At 49.1% G+C, this 13439-nt stretch overlaps 1 protein-coding gene across 1 annotated transcript in view; it reads left to right on the top strand.

Annotated features, from left to right (window-relative positions):
• Positions 1 to 13439, top strand: part of LOC107125796 (phospholipase A2 inhibitor and Ly6/PLAUR domain-containing protein-like) — a 15906-nt gene extending 2467 nt beyond the window's left edge. The window contains exons 2-5 of the mRNA XM_015429258.1: positions 3814 to 3930; positions 5692 to 5841; positions 10779 to 10919; positions 12806 to 13439. Of these exons, the coding sequence (XP_015284744.1) occupies positions 3814 to 3930; positions 5692 to 5841; positions 10779 to 10919; positions 12806 to 13014 (617 nt within the window). The 3' untranslated portion in view covers positions 13015 to 13439. The remainder of the gene's footprint in view (positions 1 to 3813; positions 3931 to 5691; positions 5842 to 10778; positions 10920 to 12805) is intronic.

Here is a 13439-nt window from a genome sequence, read left to right as displayed (position 1 = left end):
TCTATCTATCTATCTATCAATCATCTTATCTATCTATCTATCATCTTTCTTTCTCTCTCTCTCTGTCTGTCATCTCTCCATCTCAATCATCTATCTCACATCCCTCTTCTTCAAGCAAATACTGGCTTCTTATCAATTCACTCCCAAATTATTAAAGCCACTTCAGGACAGGGAGTCAGAGGTCTTTAGTACTTGCCTCACCATTGGGAAAGTGCCCCCCCTCCTCCATCATTTCCAGTGGAGGGAAAGCATTTAAAAGGAATGAGGTCCCTTGAAGTGTGAGGGCAGCTCACACCGAACTCACTCTGGAGTTCCCTCTCCCGGCCCTCCCTCCCCTCTCCCAGAGGATCCTGGTAACCCCCCCTCCCGTGTGCTCGTCAACCCCAGCTGCCAGTCAGAGCAGACAATGCTGATATCAGTAGACCAATGGCCTGGTCAGTATGAGGTAGCTTCACGTGTTTAAGGAGTGTTTAAGCTTTAGCTAAAAGATATATACTTACAACACAGTGAATCTTCTGTTCTTAAAGGTAAAAGTAAAGGTTCCCTTGCTTGAAAGCCAGTCGAGTCCGACTCTAGGGTTGCGGTGCTCATCTCCATTTCAAAGCCGAAGAGCCAGTGCTGTCCGAAGACGTTTCCGTGGTCATGTGGCCAGCATGACTAAACACCAAGCTGTTCTTAGGCCCCTGTAAAAGATGGAGGGGGTGTTGTGATGCTGCTGCATGGGCTTTGATCTTGCAAGCCATCTTCCTTGGTAAAAGTGTTCATGGGGAAGCAGGCCCGTAGCCAGGATTTTGTGGCTTGTGGGGCAATTTTTTCTTCTAGTGGGGCTGCAGTTCTCAGTGCTGGAAAAAAAAAAACATTTAGCCCATGGAAAGCTGTGACCAGGATAGATCTCTAAATTGCAAGCTGTCGACCACTTTGGATGACAGTTCTCAGCTGCTGCAAGTTAATCACTTCTGCCAGCCTAAGCAACAATTCTGAGAACAAGCCGGCAGGTGGGGGTGATGGCTTCTGTAGTCAAGAAAGCTAAAAGTTAAGACAGAAAAACTCTCTTAAAAGAGACCAGTTTTTAAATGATTGGGGAAAAAAGCATTTACAGGAGAAATTCTTGTGGGACTGTGCCTTTAAGAAAGGTGGGAGGTCCTGTGTGGAAGCTGTTTGATTGGTCTGCTGGCCCCTCGCAGAACTAGCCAAAAGTCAATGAAAGCTCTCACCTGTAGTCTAGCCAAAGTAGTCCATGAGTTTTTTTTGTCCTAGGCGAGGCTTCCTGCCTGTTTCTCATTGCTTCCTCAGATATCCAGTAGATGGCATTGAAACAGCACCGTCTCCCATTCCTGCGGCGAATCATGCTTCCTCTTGTTATAAATATGGTATCCTGCCACTTTTTGAAGCAATGGATGGCTTTAACACGCCGTCTTTTAGCCTCTCCTTCTCACAAGGAAAAGATCATTCCCTGTGGGGAAATGAAACACCCAGGGAGACGGGGTTTTGTTTTCGCACAGCGCTCTCACTGATGGAGTTGTCCACTTTCCGTTTCGGGAACAGAACTGGGGCAGGGTCAAGGAGACACCCTAACAGGCCTTGCCGTGTTCGTGGGCCTTGGTGGTGGGAAGTGCCGTCAAGGCACAGCTGGCTTATGGAGACCCCCAAGAAGTGGCTCAAGTGGTTAAGACGCTGAACTGCAGGCTGTGGAAGGTCAGTAGTTCAGCAGTTCGAGACCCAGGGGTGCCGCATGACGGAGTGAGCTCACGTCTCTAGTTCCAGCTCCTGCCAACCTAGCAGTTCGAAAGCAAGACATTGCAAGTAGATAAATAGGTACCACTTTGGTGGGAAGGGAACAGCGTTCCATGCGCCTTGGTGTTTAGTCATGCCGGCTACATGACCACGGAAACGTCTTCGGACAGCGCTGGCTCTTCGGCTTTGAAACGGAGATGAGCACTGCAAATCTAGAGTCGGACTCAACTGGCTTTTGAGCAAGGGAACCTTTACCTTTACCTTTTTTAAAGAAGGCTTTTGAGGCCAGAGAGGTTCAGAGGTGGTTTGCCATGGCCTGCCTCTGCGTAGCAACGCCGGACTTCCTTGGTGGCCTCCCATCCAAGTACTGACAAGGGGTAGGGTTTCCAGATCTTACCTGACTGCCAGTGGGGTGGGGGAGGTTCCTTCTTCTGGTCTGGGAGTTCTTCGGAAGTGACGTCATCATGCAGGGCACATTGTGGGCGTGGCCTCTATTGTTCGAGGAAAGACCATAGAGTTTTTCCTTGACTGATAGGGCATCCTCAAGTGACATCGTCATGCCAGGCACATTGGCACAAACGTGGCACTTTAGGGAAGGGGTTCCCCCTGCCGGCTGAGTCTGGGGCAGTGGATCAAAGCCCTGAAAACGGGCAGCCCCCCATGGGGGAATGGTAAGCCTCACAAGGGCTGACCCTGCTTCCCTTCTGAGATCGGATGAGACCAGGCTAGGCTGGGCGTGATCTAGGTAAGAGCATGGGCCTTGCCCTAAATTATTTGGCAAGTGCCACAGCTGCAAACCATCTGGAGTCTTCTGGCTTCTTAGACCTAAAGGTTAATTACCTTGTCAGAAAAACAGGTTTTCTGATTGGTAAAACTATTGCCTGAGGTGCTGGTTTTCTACATGCAGGGGGAGAGATCCCCCCCCCTTGAGGAAACATTCAATAGTCCTTAGTCTGAAAGGATGTCGTCTGTAATGAAACAGCCTGGAATTCTGTGGTTTCCCCTCCCCTCCCCATAACAGACCCCCTGTGAGGTAGGTGGGGCTGAGAGAGCTCTCTGAAGAACTGCCCTTAAGAGAACAGCTCTGAAAGAACTTGTGACTGACCCACGGTCACACCAGCAGCTGTGGCTCTGTGGCACGGGGAGGCTTTTCCCCTCTTGAGGAAACATTAAAAAGTACTTCGTCTGAAAGGATGTCGTCTGTAATGGAACAGCCCGGAACTCTGAAAAAGGAAAAAAAAAACTGTAACAATTTAGCGCTTGGTCATATATTCATAAATCATAGTATACAATAACAGAAAATAAGTAATATATATAGTGAATGTAGACGGTGGTCTCCGGAATGGTGTGCCGTTTCGACAATGATCTTCTTCCGAACAAGGATGTGTACATAAACTGCCTATGATTGCTGAATGCCCATTGAAGAACATAGTTGTAAGCATAGCTTTATGATGAAGTGAATCAACGGTATATTTTCAACACGTCACCAAGAGATACGAATTGTTGAAAGACAGTTTATGTACACATCCTTGTTCAGAAGAAGCTCACCGAATGAAGGAGGTGGGCGTGAGGTCCTCAGAGGAAGAGACCACAGAGGACTGCCTTCCCACCAGTTTAGCGCCACCTATTGACCTTCAAACAGAACTGTCTTATAAAGGAACAGATGAGTTGTCTACAAGTGTTCTAAAGAAAGTGCATGCAGGAAAGGGGCAAAGAAAAACAGCCCTCTTTCAGAGAGAGCTGGGATATGTACAGTGGCATTGAACATCCATGCACTGAACACACCGTGTGGTAGCCTCTACCAGCCCACGAGGATGGGTTGTATGAGGACTGTAAATCGCTCTGAGCCTGCAGGTGTGTGTGGGGAAAGCGATCAATAAATAATTATCATCATCATCATCATCATCATCACTACCCATGCAGGGTCACCAGAAGTCAGCTTCGACTTGACGGCACTTTCCACCACCACCACCACCACCACCGAGCAATAGGTGAAATTTGTGTCAGCTCTACTAAAATTGGAAAAACAAGGTGAAAAAAAGAGGATTTATCTGTCTTCCTTCTTTTCCCTCTTGTCAGGGCGGTCTTTGTCATGTGAGACGTGCCACGCCTTTAGGAACACCTGCACTGGAAGCTGGGAGCATTGTCTCCCCGAGAAGGATTCTTGCGGCATCGTACAGATGGAAGGCTCGGGGTGTAAGTCCCAAAGACCAAAGCTTGCCAGCAGAAGTCCAGCGAATGGGAAATGTCTTCTGAATACATGCAGCTTCCATTTCCACAGGAGGGTCTCGATGAATTGCTAATCAGGCCCGTAGCCAGGATGTCTTAAATCGGGGGGGGGGTGCTTTAAATAATTCAGGGGGCACTGAAATTAAAATAAAAAGGGTTTGAATCGGGGCCTTCCAAAGAGTTGACTTCCAGCCCCGACTCAGTCCTGGTGCGCTGCGGGGGGGGGGGGACACGGGTTTTGAAGTTCCCTTGCACACAGCTCCCCTCTTCCCTTGCTCCCACCACTCAAACGTGGGCCCGAAGCATGAGTCATTGTCCTGGAGCCCTGGGACGAAGGAACGCGCCCGCCCGGTCTGTGCGCAGACACCCCGTCACCAGGGGCCTCACTCCCCACTCTAGAAAGAGGGTTCACAGCCCCCACCACGTCCACTCGCTGTCCCATCCCGACTGTCAGTGCCTGGGCAGGCGGGCAGGCAGGCAGGCAGGCAGGGGCTCTCGCTTGCTCTGCCCAGCATGGAAGGGACCGGCTGGGGCCGGAGACGACGAGGCGGCTGCCAGGAGCCTCCTGGCTGGGGGCGGAGCAGAGCACCATGGGGTGAGTTGGAGCAAGAGAGGATGGCCATGATGGGCCACTGGGCGGGCACTCTGCCCATTGGCCGGCCGGTGAGCGCATCTCATCCGGGGCCCACCTGCTTGCCTGCCTGCCTGTCCAGAGTGGTAAGTTGGGGGCCCCTGATGGAAAGCCGGGGGGGTTTCTTGCTGGAGTCTCCCTTTGGGTAAAGAATGCTGCCTGGAAGGTCAGCCACCCGGTTGTGGTTTGCAACGTGAATTGCTTCCGTGCTTTGGGATTTACAGTTCTGAGCTACGTGGAGCTATCCTTTGCCCTTGGGTATCTGGCAGTTCAGTGGCAGATCACTGGTTTGCATGCAGTTCAGGTGGGCATCTTTCCAACAACAACAACAACAACAACAACAACAACAACAACAACAACAACAACAACAACAACAACAACAACAACAACAACAACAACAACAACAACAACAACAACAATAATAATACTTTCGATTTATTGATCGCTTTTTCCCACACACCTGCGGGCTCAGAGCGATTTACAGTTACTCATGACAATTGGACTAACAATATTCATGGGGGATAGGGAAGACAACATACAGCATTTTTAATTACACACACATTGTAGCTGGCTGTAGGATTCATCTGCGGGCTGGATCAGTCGTGTTCCGACGGCATGTATTCTTGTCGGCTGGCTGATGACGTCAGGGCTTCTTGATGTCGCGGTGCCACACACTACCACTTCCTGGCCGACTTGCTCCACTGCAGGGGTGCCAAAACAGATCTTTCATCTTTTGATCTTGCTGCGCCACAGAAGTCACACGCGGCAGCTAACCCCTTCCCAAAGGGAGTGGTGTGCCCACCCCCTTACGGGGGGGTCCCCAATTTATCTACTTGCCGAAGCTTTTGAATCGCTGGGTGGACAATGAGCTAGGACAAGGCTTGGTTGCTCACACTAGCACGGGGCTAGAACTGACAAAGCTTGGCAGTTCAGATGTTATAGTTAAGCAGGGGAATTATCCCCTGCGCCACCACTCCCTTTGGGAAGGCGGGTAGCAAATGGATCAGAGGACTCAAAACCATGTACGATTTGCATACAGGATACCATAACATGTCATCTAATTCACTTCCTTCTCCTTTCTTCTTCAATCCCTTCAGTGATGCAAGTGAAGGCCATTGTGAAGTCATGCATCCGATCGAGGGACTGCGCTGAACCCGACCATTCTATTAATCTGGGCAGGGCAGGACAGATGTTCTCCCGGACTACCTGCTGCATGGGAAACAACTGCCAGAAGATTCTTCCCGCTTGTACGTCACTCCTCTCATCTATCCTTCCCTTCTCCATTCCCACGTAGCACATCAGCTCTCTAAGAATGTTATTCTTCTCCACAGCCCCTGCCAAATGCTCCATTAAATCCCATCTAGCTTGTATGCATGGGGTAGAATTGATAAGACAGTGCTTTCCCCCTCTCTCCCATGATGCTAGAACTTGGGGGTGGGGGGATGGAGGTTTTTGTTGTTGTTCAGTCGCACAGTCGAGTCCGACTCTTCGCGACCCCATGGACAAGATCGCGCCAGGCCCTCCTGTCTTCCACCGTCCTCTGAAGTTGGCTCAATTTCATGTTTGCTGCATCTATGACACTGTCTAACCATCTCATCCTTTGCCCTCCCTGTCTTCTTTGACCTTCAATCTTTCCCAGCATCAGGGTCTTCTCCAGTGACTGCTCCCTTCTCATTTGGTGGCCAAAGTATTTGAGCTTCAGTTTCATTATCTGGCCTTCCAGGGAACAGTCAGGGTTGATTTCTTTTAGGATTGACTGATTTGATCTCCTTGCAATCCAAGGGACTCTCAAGAGTCTTCTCCAGCACCATAGTTCAAAAGAATCAATTCTTCGTTGCTCGGCCTTCCTTATAGTCCAACTCTCGCAGCCATATATGACTCCTGGGAATACCAGCTTTGCTTAACAAGTAAATAATTGTGGAATACACTGCCACTGGGTGCAGTGATAGCCACACACATGGGTGACTCTAAAAGGCACTTAGATAGATCCATGAAGGATAGGTCCAGTGTTCCCTCTAAGCTGAGTTAGTGTGAGCTAGCTCACTGGTTTTTTTTTTAATCTTCTGGGTCACACATTTTTGTCTTCGCTCAGGAAGGATGGCTCCAGAGCAAACTGATTCGTGCAGTAGCCAAATTGCTCACTGGCAACTTTAATGCCAGTTGCCCACTAAGTAGAATTTTTGCTCCCAAGACTCCACAGGTTAGAAGGGAGCATTGGCTAGGTCTATCAATGATTGCTAGTCATGGTGGCTACGGAAAGTCTCTGAATAGCTGTGCTAGAAGGCAGCATCAGGGAAGACTCTATGGTCTCTTTGTTGACCCACCAGGGCAACTGGTAGGCTGCAGGATGAGACAGGATGCTGGACCACGTGGACCACTGGTCTGATCTGTCAGGGCCTTTCTTTTGTCCTTCTGTAACAGCGCTGCAACACGTTCGTAGGGTTCACATTTGAGTTCTTTCAGAACTCTCGGATGTATGCCATCTGGGCCTCATGATTTATCAGTTTTTAAGTTGTCTATCAGTTTTAGGACCTCCTCTCTCGTCCCCTTGGTCATCCAAGGGCCCCACTGCCTCCCTGGCTGGTTTCCTGCTCCTAATGTATTTGAAGAAAGTTTTTTTGTTGGTCTTTACGTTTTTTGCTATATGCTCCTCATATTCCCTTTTTGCCTGCCTGACCACAGACTTGCATTTTATTTGCCATAGCCTGTCATCCCAGTTCCAGAACACTCCTGCTGCACCCTGGGGCTGTCATTCCACTCCATGGCCTGTCACCCCAGTTCCAAAACACTCCTGCTGCACCCTGGGGCTGTCATTCCACTCCGTGGCTTGTCATCCCAGACCCAGAACACTCCTGGTATACCCTGGGGCTGTCATTCCACTCCGTGGCTTGTCATCCCAGACCCAGAACACTCCTGGTATACCCTGGGGCTGTCATTCCACTCCGTGGCCTGTCAACCCAGTGCCTGAACACTACTTCTGCACCCTGGGGCCGTCATTCCACTCCGTGGCCTGTCATCCCAGTGCCTGAACACTCCTGCTCCACCCTGGGGCCGTCATTCCACTACGTGGTCTCTCATTCCATCCTCAGAATAGTGTATTTGAGCCCAGAGACCCTAATGGAAAATCCATTCCGCATTTTTATTGCAACTGTACTTGTACCCTAATGTTTTCTTCTTTTTTTAATAAAGATTTTATTGGCTCCCCTAAAAAGGGGAGGTATTTCGCTTAAAAGAAAAAATGGGAAGGGTAGACAGTGGGAGTAAGAGAAAGCTGAGTGATATATAAACTGGTAAATTAAACTGTTAGTAATGTCCAATTAATCTTCTTGGGCTTCTTCTGTGTGTTGTCAAACTTCTTTTCTTAGTCCAGTCACATATAATTCTCTGTTAGTATATTAGTAATGTTCCCTTGAGTTCTGTTAATAAAAAAAAAAAACTCTTCTGGATACAGTCAGAACCGCTTCTTTGCGCTTCTTTGCGTGTTGGGCACTTTTACTCGCTGACAAGGAGGGGTTTCCTCTGTTGCCTTCTACTTCCGGCTTGTTAAATTCTCCTTCGGGTTGCTGTTAACACACTCAGTTCATGCATTATAAATCCTCTTCCTTTCATGCCTTGGAGGTCCCCAGCTTTGAGAATGGTATTAATTTAATTTCGCTTTTATTTCCGCTCCCAAACTCTCTATTGGGTCCTCCTCGAAACTGGACGTATATAAGCGCTTACCAGGCACTCCTCGCTGTCACAGTTCAAACTTTTCCATTTTACAGAACTCCCGTCGGATTCACAACCATAAACAGTCCAAAACACTAAACAGCCGGCTCTCACACACAAGCAAACGCCCAGACGGAAGTCCCTCCCTTCTTCTCCGCTCGCTTTTGCCCAGCTCCGACATCTTTTCTTTTTTGTTTACTTTTAGAAAGTTCTTAAATTGTGCTCCAGAGAGACAAAACTTTCTCTCGCTTTATTTCAAATACATCAAGGGAAAACATCACTGTTCGCTCAGTCCATTCCCCCCCTCCTTTTCTTTTTCGCTTATGCAGTTAGAGGATTAACCTCCTCGCCTTTTTCGCTGGGTGGGGGGGAAGGATCCGAGCTCCTCTCTCCTGAGGTGCTCGTTCGGGTCTCCGCTCGCGCGGATTCCCTCCTCCACCGCGGGCGGGCGAGGCGCCCTCGGGAGCGACCCGAGGATGCGTCCGCCATACGCGGGAGCCAGACCGGAAGCCCGTACCCTAATGTTTTCTAATGGAGCCCATGCAAGTCAATTGGCATTCCTGGCTCCCATGGTTTCCAATGGGCCTTCCAGCGTCTCTCATTGTTTCCAATGGGCAATCCTGTCCTTCCTTTTAGTAGATCCCAAGAGCAAGCAGTTCCTTATTAAAATCTCCTTAAGAATAATGTCGTCATGGATGCACTCCAAATAGAAGAGTGTGGGGCCAGAACCAGTGTCTGAGCTGGGCCGTGCTCTATGTCCTGTGGCTCTCTGGGTCAGGTTATAAGTGGGGTGCCCTCGGTATTTGGGCTTCCCAAGAGTAAAAGGCAGTGCCTCTGGCAATAGAAGGTGGTTCTTTCTGGTTATTGGGGAAATATCTCTCTTAGTAGGAAAAGACAGCAGCCCCAGAAAGCAGGCCTGGGGGGTTAATCTGGCCTTGGGGGGTTATTCTAGCCTAGGCCAGAGTAACCCCAGGGTTTCTCTGGCCAGGGGGGGAATGGGGGGTTATTCTAGGCTAGGCCAGAGTAACCTCGGGGTTACTCTGGCCGGGGGGTGAATCTGGCCTGTTACAGCTGGCCAGATTAACCCGGGGTTACTCTGGCGGGGGGGTTAATCCGGCCTGTTACACCGGGAAGTCACAGGCAGAATAAAGCTTCCGCTCTCAAAATCCACGCTGTCGTCTTCCGGAGCTCGTAGCTAAAAGCCACGCCTGCCGGGGCTAACAGGGGTTCTCTTCGGGCGATCAGCTCTCAGGTGAAACCAAGGGGATCACTCCAGAAAAGGTACCCCCAGCTTCAGGAACCCCCTACAGGGGTCTCTTTAGAGTCTACAGATTCCCAGACACCCCCTTGGGGGGGGGTCAACAGTGGGAGGGCTTCTAGTGCCCTGCCCCCACTGGTGGACCTCCTGATGGCCCCTGGTATTTTTAGCCACTGTGTGACAGAGTGTTGGACTGGATGGGCCTTTGGCCTGATCCAACATTGGCTTCTCTTGTGTTCTTATGTTCCCCAATGTAAGGCAGTTCAGCTTGTCTTTGGAGAGACTCTCCAAGATGCAGCTGACAGCACTACAACACCTCTTTGGAAGTAAAAAGGTAAAGGTAAAGGTTCCCTTGCTCAAAAGCCAGTCGAATCTGACTCTATGGTTGTGGTGCTCATCTCTGTTTCCAAGCCAAAGAGCCAGCGCTGTCCAAAGACATTTCCGTGGTCATGTGGCCGGCATGACTAAACGCCAAGGCACACAGAATGCTGTGACCTTCCCACCGAAGTGGTCCCTATTTATCTACTTGCAATTTCTTGCTTTCGAACTGCTCGGTTGGCAGGAGCTGGAACTAGAGACGGGAGCTCACTCCGTCATGTGGCACCCGGGTCTCGAACTGCTGAACTACCGACCTTCCATAGCCTGCAGTTCAGCATCTTAACCACTTGAGCCACCGCAGCTCCTTTCTTTGGAAGTACCTCTTCAGAATTACCTCTTTGGAATTTTGGAGCTGTTTAATCAGACGCAGCTAGGGAGAGGAAAGACTCAATGCAATATGGATTCATTCTGCTCGGTTGCGGTACCTCTTCCTGAAGAAGATCCATGGAGAAGGTGCCCCATTAACTGGGTCACCTTGTCTCCATCAACATCGGTCCTTATTGCTTCAGTGAGAACGACTGGCTCGGATAGGAGATTTGTTGGGATCTGGAGGTGTTTTCCATATCGAACTGACACCAGAGATGTTTTGTATAATATTCTTTATTCAGATTGGAACATTTGATACAAATTTACAGGGTTGTGGTTTTTTAAAATACATTCTTCGTTATTATATTCACGGGTTTCTGGTCTTTTGTTAGCAGAATGGGAGAGGCTTAGGAAGAGACCTTAGTGAAGAAACCATTTGCCTTTGATCCATGAGGGATTCTACTCTTCTTCTCATCACCTTGGCAAGACTGCTCTTCTTTCAGGACTCATCTTAATGTCTTCTCTTCCTTTCAGTGCCACCCATAAACACGACCCCCAATGGAAAGAGATGCCCAGCTTGCTATGTTGTGCACAGTCATGAGTGTGTGGAGGAGACTGCTGAATGTGCTGGAAACGAGAACTATTGCTTTGGGATCGTTGGAACGATGGAACTGGGTAATTAATCACATGAGTAGATGCTTACTTATATGACATGGTTCCTTATTTTAGTGTGCCCATGCATATACTCCTGTTTTGGAAGGTGCACAATGTCAGCGTTTGAAAAGTTATTGAGCACCAGAGTGTGTTTGCCTTCAGGATCATTTTTATTGGTTAAAAACACACACAAAACCCTTCTGGGCTCCTGGCTCTAGAGGTCCTACCCCGGTTGCATTAACATTTTCTGGCTATACCTAGTGACCTAGGCCGGGGGTCTCCAACATGGTGCCCACCAAGTATTTTCAGAAAGTGGGCAGGGCCAGGTGGGGTTTTGGCCAATCTAGGCTTCTGATTGGACACTGGCCATTTGACTGTCTGCATAGATTTTTTGAAAAAGGTTGCTTTGGCAGTAGTGTCACCACAGCACAAGGATCTTCACGGTAGCAGCCATTTTGTGGCTGACCCCGCCTCCTGGAGCAGCCATTTTGTGGCATCCACTTTGTGGTTTCACCTACCACACTGCATCAGAATTCCAAAGGGGCCCCCTGGCTCAGAAAGGTCAGGGATCCCTGACCTGGGCAAATAGTTTGGCATCCCCACACATGAATCACTTTCAAAGGACACTATTGTTTATTTAGAGAATTCATCGGCCACATCTCCAGAGTCTTGTTGAAGGTGGCTCACAGAAATGTTAAAAAAAAATTGAATCCAAACAATAACAGAAGAATGATCAATATTAAGACACACACATAACAGGCCAGGAGTATAAAACAATATAAAACAAAACACAGCAGCCTACAATGATACCTGCCAGTCATCAGGTTAGAACAGGACACAGAAAGATGGGGCTCTTCAGGTTCTTGCGTCACCCCCAGACTAGTCTTAATGGGGGACTTCCCTGTCCTAGTTTCTACCACCCTACTGGACCATGGATTGAAACTAAGGTTCCCAGCACTGCCTTGACAAATGCCAGGAGACTGGAGGAGGGGGTGCCGGGGAGGGCGTAGATGGAGTTTGGTGGAGGATCTCATGTCACTTCCAAGCAATGCTCTAAGCTGCCTCCCCTAGTCTCTATGGTCTTTACCACAGAGACTAGAGGAATTTCCTAGAGTGTTGCTATGTGGAAGCCATTGTTTCTCTTGCTCCTCTGTTCCTCCGGGATGAGAAGCTGGGGATGGGCATGGGTAATTCCCTACTCGGGGCAGGTAAGTGGGAGGCCTAACTCTTCCTCTCCTGGTCTTGTCTCTCTGTATCAACCAGTTTCATATGTAGACCTGTGGCCACGTCTGCTGCCCACCAATACTGCTGGGAAGTGTCAAAAATCCCTTCCCTGGTCTTACCTTTCCCAAAGCCCAATAACTTCAAATCTTGCTCCCAGCTTGCTAATTAGTCACTGACAGGGGTGCCTGGGTTCTCTCGGAATTACACCTGGCCTGCAGATTACAGAGGTCAGTTCCCCTGGAGAAAATGGCAGCTTCGTAGGGTGGACTCTATGGCATTACATCCTCGCTGAACTTCCTCCCCTCCGCGAACCCTCCCCTCCCCAGGTTCTATTCCCAGATCTCCGGGAATTTTCCAAGCTGCATTTGGTAACCCTTGTCAGTAACAGAAACAGAAGAGGGAGAAGAAAAGTAGCCACAGGCAGTGTTCCCTCTAAGCCGAGTCAGTGTGAGCTAGCTCACAGTTTCTTAGCCTACAGCTCACACATTTTCGTCTCTGCTCAGGAAGGACGGCTCCAGAGCAAACTAATTTATGCAGCAGCCAAATCGCTGGCTCACAACTTTAATGCCAGTCGCTCACAAAGTAGAATTTTTGTTCACAAGACTCCACAGCTTAGAGGGAGCATTGGTTACAGGTGCTGCATTTCTCACCCTCACTGCTGTCTCCTACCATTCTCTCACCAGGAGGAACGTCTGCGGACATAGTCATGAAAGGCTGTACCAGCTCTGCTTCCTGTAACAAAACATTGGATGGTGAATCATTAGGTACAATCAAGATGGTATCCAAAAGCTCTTGTGTGCCAGCACTTCAGGGGGCCGGCTCTGTTCCGACCTCATTTGGATTCCTCCTCCAAGCCTTCACTGGACTTATCCTTCTGAAGGTTCTCGGCTGATCTCTTTTCCTCGGACAGAGATCCAGGGAAACCGCTTGAGCCATTAGCACTTGTCTGCAGCCTGTTATGTCCAATATAAACCATGCTACATCAAATATCAACTATGCAGCCAGGGTGTCATAGAGCTCTCCTGGTTGTTGAAGATCCTGGAGAGGTGGGGGCTTTGTTCTAGAACATTCTGCTCAGAAGCCGAAGGTGTTTTTGAAGTAGCAGTTTCTAATCTTCATCTGGAGCTTTAGTTATAAACTGAGATTTTACTTGGATTATATTCATGAGGAATGCATTTTGTCTTTTAAAGGGTGAAATCCCTCCTTAAACGGAGATTACTCTTTCTTAGGTCTTTTCTACACTTGGCTCTCATCTCAGAGTTCAACTCGCAACCTTGCATGTATCCCTGGTTATAACAGCATTTGTTTATCCCGGGA

Source organism: Gekko japonicus, unplaced genomic scaffold, assembly GCF_001447785.1.
Source record: "Gekko japonicus isolate JY-2015 unplaced genomic scaffold, Gekko_japonicus_V1.1 scaffold3772, whole genome shotgun sequence".
Lineage (NCBI taxonomy): Eukaryota > Metazoa > Chordata > Lepidosauria > Squamata > Gekkonidae > Gekko > Gekko japonicus.
Note: the sequence above shows the minus strand (reverse complement) of the source record. Positions and strands in the feature narration are given on the sequence as shown.